We start from the raw sequence: 12,236 nt of genomic DNA on the forward strand, positions 1-12,236 counted from the left end.
CCTTCCTTCCTCCCTTCCTTCCTTCCTTCCTTCCTTCCTTCCTTCCTTCCTTCCTTCCTTCCTTCCTTCCTTCCTTCCTTCCTTCCTTCCTTCCAATTAGCAAGGGTGGAGGTTGCTTTGTACATCTTCAGATAGAGGTGTTGGAAAATTCTTTGAGAATATCTTCTTATTCCATCATTCTATACTTCTTTGTAACTACTGCATGGATTAATCAATTAGAATAACAATGTAGATTCACCTGCATTTTCCCAGGCTGCTGCTCCTTCTTTTTCTCCCCAGTCAGTGCGATTGTTGCAAAGTACTGGATGACTCTCTTGGTGTTCACTGTTTTCCCAGCACCAGATTCTCCACTGTAGCGTTGAAAGTAAATTAGTTAGCAACAGAGCCAGATGGCATCCCTAGTTTCAAAATAGTCATAAAAGAAAAGAGTTACTTACGTGATGAGGATAGATTGGTTGTCCCGGTCTGAAAGATTAAACAAAACAAAAGATTGTAAAAGTAGAGAAATAGAGAAATGTACTAGAAGAGCACTGATATAGAGCAGATGCACCTGACGTTATCATAGGTCTCTCAGAATAACCTGACAAATGAAAAACTTCAACACCATAATAAAAGAAATAACAGAAAAAAAGTAACAAATTCTGGTTCAAACTCCAAGAGACACAATGGTTAAATTGAACAATTTAGAAAAATAATTAATTCTGCCTCAGAGAGTTACTTGGCCTTTCTCAGGAATAGTTTCCTTATCTTTAAATGGGAATAATGGTACCACTTTCCTTACCAGGTTTACCCCCAGATCTTTTCCCCAAATCATTAATTATTACTAAGTTGGATCTATATTAAAGATGGAGGAGTGGTTCATTATTAGGAAAGCAATCAATATAATTAATCAAATTTAAAACAGAAACATCTAAAGTCACCCAATTATCTCATTACATATAGAAAAAGCAAAAGTAGAACACTCACTTATGCTAAATAACTTTAAAGGTAGGAATGAAAGGGCAATAGTACTTCTAGACTTCAAACTTACCAGCCAGCAAGACCATTTGATATTGATTTTTTTTTAAAAAAATAGGTCAATGAAAGACTAGACAAAGAAGAGTTAGAATTAATTGAGCTAATTGATCCAGTTTTTGATAAACACAAATCATAAATTACCCAGGAAACTCTCCATTTGATAAGAACTTTTAGGAAAACTGGAAAGTAATCTTTCAGAAATGGCTTAGACCAGTATCTTACATTATATTCCATCAGACATTTAAAATGGATACATGATTTGATATTAAAGTTCATTCCATAAAAATTAGAAGAGAAACACATTAAGAATTTTTAACCAAGCAGAAGGTAGACAATTATATAGATACATAATAATTAATAATAATAAATTATATAATTTTGATTACATGAAATTTAAAAGCTTTTGTACAAAAACTATTCTAACATCTAAGATAACAAAGAAGTGGCCAACTAGGGAAATAATCTTTGTAACAAATATCTCTGATAAAGATTTGATATCCAAAGTATATAGACAACTAATGGCAATGCATAGGACTAAAAGACATTCTCAGATAAAGAAGTGCTCTAGGGATATAAACAAACCATTCTCAAAAGAAGAATTATAAGGCTAAATGCAAGCAATGCAGAAAAACATAAAATGTATGAAGTAAGAAACTTTGCATCTCTTTTATGCTCTTGCATTGCTGATCTGTATATAGAGGTTGCCTAATTAATGCTTGATGAATTAAATTCAGACAAGAACAACAGCACCATTAAAATCCATATTATGGAGTAATTGGGTAACTCAGTGGATAGAGCTCCAAGCCTGGAGTAGGAGGATCTGGGTTCAAATTTGGCCTCAGACACTTCCTAGCTGTGTGACTGTGGGCAAGGCACTTAACCTTCTTGCCTAAGCCTTGTCCTTCTGTCTTAGAGTTGTTACTAAGACAGGAAATAAGAGTTAAAAAAATAAAATTTAAAAACAAAAAATCATATAATAAGGAAAACTTCAGGAACAAATGTAGTTAGGGGAGATGACATAGTTTATTTTGTTGTTCATTTGTTCAATCATATCTGACTCTTTGTGACTTCACTGACTTTAGTATGCCAAGCCCTTCTTTCTTCCTCTATCTCTTGAAGTTTGTACAAGTTCATTCTTGTTGCTTCCATGACACTATTATCTATCTCATCCTCTGCTGTCCTCTTCTTTTGTCTTTTCCAATGAGTCCTGTCTTCTTATGTGGTTTAAGTATTTAAACTCCTGCTTTCACTGAACAGTCTGAATTAATTTAAGTATCTACTAATTTGATCTCCTTGTTGTCCAAGGAACTCTCAAAATTCCTCTCAAGCACTATATCATTATATTATATTATATTATGGCATAAAATGTCTAAAAGAAAAGTTTATGAAACCGGATATGGGAAATATATATATATTACTGGGTGGATTGGGGATAGTTTTATGGAGATCATTATTTAAGTTGCATGGCTAGGGTAGGATGTCCATTGATGTGGAGATGAGAGGAGGAGCCATTTCCAAGATCATATGATCATAGATTTAGAGCAGAAGGAAATCTAGACCAACCCCATCATTTTTTAGAAATGGAAATTGGTACCCAGGGAGGTTGGAGTCCCAAGTTATTAGATGGTGCTAGAAGTGAGAATTCCCGTCCCTCTGACAACAACAGGAATCTGTAATCTTTTTTACATGGACCTCTTTGGTAGTCTGGTAAAATTTGTGACTCCTTTTCAAAAACAAAATTTTTTTTTAAATAAAAGAAGCGGAGATAGAGAATATTATAAAATATAAAATGAATAATTTTGATTACATTAAATTAGAAAGGTTTTGTACAAACAAAGCTAATAAATCCAAAATTAGAAGGGAAGCAACAAATTGGTAGAAATTTTTATAAACAAAAACCTCTGACAAAGTTCTACTTTCTCAAATTTATAAGGAGCTAGGTCAATTGTACAAAAATCAAGCTATTCCCTACTTGACAAATGGCCAATGTCCCATGAATAAGCAGTTTTCAGATAAACAAAAAAAAAACTATCAATAAGTAGGATCAAGTGTTCTAAATCTCTCATAATCAGAGAAATGTAAATCAAAACAACACTGAGATACACCTAGCAGATTGGCTAATATGACAATAAAGGAAAATAATAAATATTGGAGGGGTTGTGGCAAAATTGGAACACTAATGCATTGCTGGTGGAGTTGAGAATTGATGCAACCTTTCTGGAAGGCAATTTGGAACTATGCCTAAACAGCTTTAAATGACTGCCTGCCCTTTGATCCAGCCATACCACTGCGGGGTTTGTACCCCAAAGAGATAATATTGAAAAATGTTTGTTCAGAAATATTCATAGCCACACTCTTTGTGGTGGCAAATAAATGGAAAATGAGGGGGTATCCTTTGATTGAGGAATGGCCGAACAAATTGTGGTATATGATAGTGATGTACTACTACTGTGCTATAAGGAATGATGAAATGGAGGGTTTCTATATGAATAGGAACTGATACAGAGTGAAATGAGCAGAACCAAGAGAACATTATACACAGAAAATGAAACATTGTGGAACAATCCAATGTAATGGACACAATCTCAAGGGACTCATGAGAAAGAATGATATCTACTTTGAGAGAAAGAACTGTGGTACTAGAAACACAGAAGAAAAACAAATGGCCAGTCATTTGTTTATATGTATATATGACTGGGGGGTTTGGTTTTAAAAGAGTGCTCTATTGCAAAAATGAATAATATGGAAATAGGTATACGTGATAACATCTATATAACCCAGTGGAAGTGCTTATTGAATCTGGGAGGGGGGAGGGAAAGAAAATGAAATATGTAAACATGAAAAAATATTCTTAAAATAAAATAAAAATAAATAAATAAATAAAAGAAATGCAACTTCTCTTTTAGAAATGAGTAAAAAATAATTTTAATTTATTTTATGAAATTTTTATGTCCAGCTAAATTTATGGATCCCTGAAATCTATACCCCAAGAGGTCTGCTGATATAAACATAAAGTTTTGCTTTGGCAGTCCCTGTTGGCACTGTGGTTAAATTCTTGATTTGACAAATAAGATGAAGGGAAATTCAAGACATTTCACAATAATAGTTAGAAAAATTATCATGGTTACTGATAGAATGTTCACTCACCAGTTAACATGAATTGATAGGCATTGTCAGAGATGGAGAAGATGTGGGGAGGGGCCTCCTGTCGCTTTTTGCCCCTGTAGGCAGCCACCACCTCTGTGTTATACACTGGCAGCCACTTGTAGGGGTTGACAGTGACACAGAAAAGGCCTGAGTAGGTCTGTAGGAAATAAAACCCAGTAGGACTTATTAGTCCATCTCCTGTCCTTGAGGATTAAGGATTTCTTTCTGGAGGTAAGGGATATTAGGAATTTCCTTACATAGATCATCCAGGCTGCGTAGCGTTCTTTGAGGTTATACAGGACAGCAGGTTCATGTAGGTGAGTCATCATGACCATGTCTTCGATCTTGTCAAATTTTGGAGGGTTCATTGGGAAGACTTGGTCATTGTTCAAAGTGACAGTCTAAGTGATAAGAAAAGGGGGGAAATTATAATTGAGGATCAGAGGACTTTGTTGATTGATGGAAGGGATACAGATAAAATTCCATTATGATAGCTGGCTTTGGGGAAAAGAAAAATGTGTTGTATAATAGACATATAATTAAAGTAATTATTTGATACACATGTAGTTATAACAAATTCTTCATAATCTTCCTCATCAAATTCTTTCTTCCTTCCCTCCCTCCTTCCTTCTCTCCCTCCTTTATTCCTTCCCTCTCTCCCTCCTTTATTCCCTCTTCCCCTTTCCCTCTCTCCCTTATTCATCCTTCCCTTCTTCCCTCCCTTCCTCCTTTTCTCCCTCCCTCCATCCCTTTCTCCCTTCCTTCCTACCATCTTTTCTTTCCCCTTCTTTCCTCTCTTTCTCCCTCCTTCTCTTCCTCTATCTCTCCTTCACTCCTCTCTTTTTCCTTTCTTTACTTGATTATATGAAAGATAGGAAGAGGTTAGCTCTTTATTGAACTTTGTTCTTACTATCAACCAGCATTTACTATTGATCAACTCCCAGCTTCTAGTGCACACGTTATTATTGTCACATCCCCTAAGAGATAAACAAATAAAACACACACTTCTCAAGCATCCAGCAAAACAAAATAACATAGAACTCATAAAGTAGAATTCTAAAAGCTCAAATGGGTAGGAGTGAGGTTTTCTACATGCTAAGCATCAAACTCATTGTCTCTAGCTCTTACCACCTAACAAGACTTCACTCTAAGAAAAAAATGTGACTACATCTTAAAGTTCATTTTAATTATGTTTTATAACATGATCAATACTTACTTGGTCATCTAGGGTCTTTACTGTTACTTTATCATTTTCTCTGCTCTGGATCATAGCTTTCACATACATTTCTTTGTCATCTACTATAAAGCAGGCTTTCTTAGAATCAAAAGGCCGATTTTGAGCCTCGATTCTTTCCTTCTCTGATTTTCGGAGATAGGGAGCAGCTTCTCCAAAAGCAGCCATTTCCATATCAGAACTCATGGTTGCAGAAAGACTGGGAAGTTAAAGGGAATTTTTGTGAGAGCTATTTCTGAATCAGGAGCATCCATCTTCTTTCATATTCTTTGTGTTCATAATATATATGGGCCAGTTAAATGTGTGGATGTGTTACTGACTTTACAAGGAACCATAGAACTCATTATTTTCAACTGAGAAAAGATTGAAGAAATATTTGAGATGGGAAAAAGATTGGGGAATTAGATTAGTTTTTGTGACAAATTTAAATTGACTCAGTTATGAGTCAACAAATCTTTTTCAAGCATTCTTCTTACCAATGAATACATTGACAAGAAAGAATTAAGCATCTACAATGCTCCAAATGAGAGGCAGTGTGGTATAAGGACTAGAGTCCTGTTAGGTTCAAGTTTTGACTCTGATACTAACTTTGGGATCCTGGGCAAGGCACAACTCCAGGTAACTCTCTCAGCCTGACTAAGATGCAAAGGACCTATCTATCTGCCTTGGTAATGGAGATTCCCCTATCAAGGGTTCCTTATACCGATATTGAGATCACAGGTATAATGGGGAAAAAATGCTTACTTATCTCAGTGACAACTCCAAGACACAAGGGTCAGGCAGACAGGGTTAAGTGGCTTGACCAGGATTACCCAGCTAGGAAGTGTCTGAGGCCAGATTTGATCCCAGGTCTTCCTAATACCATGTCTATTGCTCAAAAGAGCCACCTGGTTGCCCTCTAGGGAGCATTTTGAAAAGTTGCATAGTTTTTGGGAGAATTCAACTAGAACCTTCTGAAAATGTCTATCCTTCCTTTCATTTCTATGAAATTCAAAACAGAATATGAATTGAAAAGAATGTAGAGTACTCTTTACAACTCCATAGAAAAAAGACAACTTTGGGCTTTGATGAATTATCTAAAATGCAACCTGGTTTCAATGCCAAGTTCTTTGTACTTTATTCAAATTAAGATATTTTGCTTCAAATAAAATTAATATAGAAGAATATACATAAAAGATACTGGGGCTTAAAAAATAAAAAAAAAGAAAAAGCTAATTGGGTTTTCTAAAAGTGAGAAGCATACAGTATTGTTTTCTATTTGCAAGTATTGAGATTGCTTCATTACTCTAAGTCAATATTCATTATAGTAAACCAATCTCTGTCTACAGAGCATTGTTAGAGTGGGTGATACAAGCTCCATGTTACTGTAACTGTTACTTTATCCCACTTAGCAAAAAATGGTGGTTTTAAAAATATATTGTTGGAACTTCAGGAATTCTTCATAGAAAAACAAGAAAGTTTCTGGGTAATGTGCAAAACAGAAGAAAACTAATCTTCCTTTTTAGCAAATCTGGTTATGTCATCTGCTAAAAAATCTTCAGACTATTGCTGATTAAGTCAAGCTCAAACTTCTTTACCTAATAATAAAGACCCTTTGTAATTAATGTTGTCCTGCCTTTCTGACCCTACTTCATATTATGACCTTACTCATAATCTGTATCTGTCAGATAGAACTACTCTGTCCCTGAATATACCTTGGATTTACATACCATCTACTCAAATTTTAACATTCAACTCAAATGCAATCTTTCCTAAGAAGTATTTCCTATAGACTTAATTCTTCAATATTTAAATTCAATGTAGGCATCCTACTTAACAGAGGAGGTTGTGATTCATCCATGTCATCTTATCTTAGTGATTCTTGTCTATATTCTCCCATAAATTCTTCATAGTAGAATTACACGATGGACTAGAGACCATCTTCAGTGTATTTTTAACATTCCATGTGCTGGTGCAGTACACAACAGATGTATACCTTTACATATGGAAAAAAACCTTTTGCAAATCCCAAAGAATTATATAAATGCTTATTACTATTATTGTCATCATTGTCATCATTGTTTATTGTTGTTATTCCTCACCCTAACTACACAAATAGCTCTCCTCTAACCACAGATTTCCTGAACAATGTATTCAAGACACTTTTTGTGTAAATATCATTGTTGTTAATATGCTACATGCTTCTCACACTTATATGTACCACTCTTTGTATCACTCACTGAAATGTTTGATTATTGGAAGTTTAAAGTGTTCCCTTGCAACAAATAGCATCACCTAATAACATATATTTTTTAATTGTGAGTATGTTTGTATATATAGTAATTTGGGATTACAGACAGCACAATGCCATTCCAAAATACAATCTAACCTGTTACTTTCCAAATTTGAGTTTACCTCAATTTCTCCCTGCAGTGCCAATTAAAAAGAATATTGTACTAATGGACTAGCTTAATGGAGTATCCATTAAACTGCATGTAATGTCTTGATGTTAGCATTTGTTTTGATTATTAGGTCAATGTTCTTTTAGTGTTTATGAACTCATGGAGGACACTGTAAGTCTTAAAGCAATCACCAGCATATCATTTATAGAAAGGAACAATTGCAGGACCTCAGGGAATCTCTCTTTCATTTGGATTCTGTGAAAGACACTGACTGACTGTAACAGTGGCAAACATTGTATGCCTCACTTGATGTTAATAATCTATACAAGATAATTTTCAAAAGTCTGCCTATTCAATTCTAATATTTTCATCGTCTATTTTTAGTATGTAGATAATTCTCATATTTTATGGAGATTGGAAATTAGGCATGTATTGCAGAAAATTTTCTTGGTTGCCTGTTTAAAAAATAAGATAACCTGTAATTTCCCCCCAATATTTTTGGATTTCCCTCATCTTTAGGTATATTAAAATTAATATCTCAATGTTTTCCAAATTGTATTATAAATATATTGTATATATTCCTCCTTTATGAGTACATAATCTGAACACTTTATTCTTTCAGAATTAATTTCCATGACCACATTGTACATTAGAGTCAAAATATAGTGGTTCTGTTCATCACTGATAAAAACAAATAATAGAAATATCAGCAAATTGGTTATATTTCTATTTATTGTCATCTTCATTTTATCTATGAATGTTTTTGTGATAATATTGCTTAATTTGGTATACCAAGCTTTCTAAAAATAGCTGCTTCTTCTTTACTCTTTATCATTTTTGAGGTAATACTTCATATCATCTTATACTTTCTACCATAACATTTTTCAAATAAATTTATATTCTATGCTGGTAATACCTTTGGTTATCCTGTTTCTGCTTATGTAGGAGATCAAATTTATTGAAGTGGTTTCTGGACTATTGGCCCTCTCACTTGATTCATATCAGTTTTATTTGATAATCAATGAATGTCTTTTCCTTTAACCATTTACCACTTTTCAGTGTCAATAGTTTGCTAGATGGGTCAGTGTCAAGCTAGTGTAATTTCATGCAGTTTCTTCTAATCTTTATCTTCCTAATTTGATGTTGATTTTTACTGTTCTAACTAGTTGAAGGTCTGACAGATTCAGATACATATGAATAAAAATTATACATGAAAGCGACTTATTTCCCATCCATTAAGATATAACATTCATTGTCAATGTTTTGATTATTATAACAGTAAAATTTAGCTCTAAAGAATAGATATAAAAAGATATCCTCTCCCACACCTGAAGAAATGAGAGGGACTTTCATGGAAAATAAATATTTAGTTTTACATTTAATTAGAAGAAGGTCTGCTTATATGTAGTTGGATGAATAAAAAATGACTCCATTGGTAACAAGCTATTTCATATCTTTCAAGACAGAATATAAATAACCCCAAACAGAAGATATCAGAAGATTATTATCCCCTACTCCTTTGCAGAGGTGAGGGTACATTGGTGTGAAATATTGAATATTATGTTGGACATTTTCAATGTGTTAATTAGTTTTGTTAATTTTTTCTCTTTTAAAGATTTCTTATTATATAGATGGCATTCTTGGAGGGGCAAAGAAAGGGATAGCAGGAGAAAAGAAATGTGGGCAATGTAAAATAAATACTATCAATAAAATCTATTTAAAATACATAATATTTTGTATTTTATGATACTGTTTGGTGCTACCATGTCTAGTACCTTTTTGTGCCATTCTTAATATAGAAAAAGGGGAAAAAACAGCCAGTCCTTATCTCAAGGAGCTTACATCTTAATGGGGAAAAAGAAAAGTAAACAAATATGTACAAACAAGCTACATAAAGAATAAATAGAAAATAATTAATAGATGGAAGGCATTAAAATTGGGAGATTGGAAAAGATTTCCTGTAGAAGATTTCATTTATTTATATTTATTTTATTTTTATTTTTAATTTAAAAAAAATTTTTAAACCCTTAATTTAAGTGTATTGGCTCATAGGTGGAAGAGTGGTAAGGGTGGGCAATGGGGGTTAAGTGACTTGCCTAGGGTCACACAGCTGGGAAGTGTCTGAGGCCAGATTTGAACCTAGGACCTCCCGTCTCTAGGCCTGACTCTCAATCCACTGAGCTATCTAGCTGCCCTCCCCCCTTTTTTAAAATTTTCTGTAGAAGATTTTAATTAAGATTTAAGGAAACCTGTACTTCTCCCTAAAGGTCATTATAACTTTATGTGATGGCTTGCTTTGTAGGGAAATGAGTTTCTTACTCTTGGAGATGTCTATGTCAAAGCTGAATGATTATTTGCCAGGAATATTTGAGAAAAGATATCTTGTTCTAGGTAGGGTCTTTGGTTACTAAAGAAGCAAATTCTGTTAAAAATGAATCTAGCTGCCACTAGCAGCAGCAGTAGCAGCAGCAGCAGCAGCAGGAGCAGGAGCAGCCGCCGCCGCCGTCACCGTCACCACTGCCACAGTCTCCCGCCTAACGCCCGCCATGCCCAACATCGTGCTGTTCAGTGGCAGCTCGCACCAGGACCTGTCCCAGAAAGTGGCGGACTGGTTGGGGCTGGAACTGGGCAAGGTAGTCACTAAGAAATTCAGCAATCAGGAGACCAGTGTAGAAATCGGTGAAAGTGTGAGAGGGGAAGATGTCTACATCATCCAAAGTGGCTGTGGGGAAATTAATGATAACTTGATGGAACTTCTCATTATGATCAATGCTTGCAAAATTGCATCATCATCCAGGGTGACTGCAGTGATCCCATGTTTTCCATATGCCCAACAAGATAAAAAAGACAAGAGTCTGCTCCAATTTCTGCAAAACTTGTGGCTAATATGCTTTCAGTGGCTGGGGCTGATCATATCATTACAATGGATCTCCATGCTTCTCAGATACAGGGATTTTTTGATATTCCAGTGGATAATTTGTATGCAGAACCTGCAGTCTTACAATGGATTCTAGAAAATATTGCAGAATGGAGGAATTGTATCATTGTGTCTCCAGATGCTGGTGGAGCGAAAAGAGTGACATCAATTGCTGACAGACTGAATGTGGAGTTCGCTTTGATTCATAAAGAAAGAAAGAAGGCAAATGAAGTAGACAGGATGGTTTTAGTTGGTGATGTGAAAGATCGTGTAGCCATCCTTGTGGATGACATGGCTGATACATGTGGCACGATATGCCACGCTGCAGATAAGTTACTGTCTGCTGGAGCCACCAAAGTTTATGCTATTCTGACTCATGGAATCTTCTCTGGGCCAGCTATTTCCAGGATTAATAATGCTGCATTTGAGGCTGTGGTGGTCACAAATACAATTCCACAAGAAGACAAAATGAAGCACTGCTCTAAAATCCAGGTTATTGACATTTCAATGATACTGGCTGAAGCAATACAGAGAACACACAATGGTGAATCTGTATCTTACCTGTTCAGTCATGTTCCACTATAACTCCAGATCATTGCTTTCCTGTAGGCTATGTACAGCTACAGTATGTTTTTCTTTAATTATTGGGATTCAGCAGTATAATAATTAATGTTGTTATAGCTTCAATTGTGTATGCTTTGAGATCCTCTTTTTTCCTCTCCTGAACCTGTTGTTGCCTTTCCAACGTTCTTCTTAACCCACCCCCATCCCCCAACTTCTCCCCCCCCTTTTTAAATAAATTGGCTTCTATGGGAAATGTCTGCATTTTAATTTGGTCTGGCAGATAACTTTTTCCTCTACTCTTACATTACTTTGGAGCTACAATCTTAGGAATATAATTACATTTCAGAATTTTTTTAATTTTATATATATATATCTGGGTTTGTCAGAGGTAGCCCTATATTAAAGCATTTCATGTAATACTTTTATTTAATAAAAATGTCCATGGGCATTTGGGTAAAACCCCTGTTATATAGAATTAGACCTTTTATTCAGAATAAACATTATTTTAGAGAATTGTAGGATACCTTTTGAATGTTGATTTCTTTATTTTTTTTTGTTAGTTGGGAGTTCAAAGTAATTTCTTGGACTTAATCCAGTCTGAAGTTTTGATTAGCTTAATGATGGTCATTGACCAATATGCTTATGAAAATTTGTAGACAAATCAGTTAAGGACAATGTAGTATATAGTTATACAATGTAGAATGTAGTTTTATGTATCACATCTAAGTTGGCTGTTATATTGCTGTATATTTCTGCTTGAGCCTCTGAAAAATATTTCCACATTGGGAAATTCCAGAAACTTTAATGCATTGGAATTATTTAGAAATATCTAGATACAATCTGTGTCAGACTCTAATCTCTAAATTAAGTGGTCTGACAAATTCTGACTGTTGTAGTGCATTGAAATTGAAGTGGGAAGTTGCACAGTAAATCCCAACTCTTTAAAAATGCACACTCCATTCTGTCTTATAGTATT

General features: G+C 34.7%; 1 protein-coding gene and 1 pseudogene across 1 annotated transcript in view; one reads left to right on the top strand and one right to left on the bottom strand.

Annotated features, from left to right (window-relative positions):
• The window catches only part of LOC123245291 (myosin-13), a 69,197-nt gene extending 63,613 nt beyond the window's left edge, over positions 1 to 5,584 (bottom strand). Inside the window, exons 1-5 of the mRNA XM_044674123.1 lie at positions 5,381 to 5,584; positions 4,422 to 4,565; positions 4,165 to 4,321; positions 438 to 465; positions 239 to 350 (exon numbers count right to left, since the gene is read on the bottom strand). Of these exons, the coding sequence (XP_044530058.1) occupies positions 239 to 350; positions 438 to 465; positions 4,165 to 4,321; positions 4,422 to 4,565; positions 5,381 to 5,584 (645 nt within the window). The remainder of the gene's footprint in view (positions 1 to 238; positions 351 to 437; positions 466 to 4,164; positions 4,322 to 4,421; positions 4,566 to 5,380) is intronic.
• Positions 5,585 to 10,325: 4,741 nt separating this feature from the next.
• LOC123245083 lies at positions 10,326 to 11,340 on the top strand (annotated as a pseudogene).
• Positions 11,341 to 12,236: the final 896 nt, after the last annotated feature.

Source organism: Gracilinanus agilis, chromosome 4 (assembly GCF_016433145.1).
Source record: "Gracilinanus agilis isolate LMUSP501 chromosome 4, AgileGrace, whole genome shotgun sequence".
Taxonomy (NCBI): domain Eukaryota; kingdom Metazoa; phylum Chordata; class Mammalia; order Didelphimorphia; family Didelphidae; genus Gracilinanus; species Gracilinanus agilis.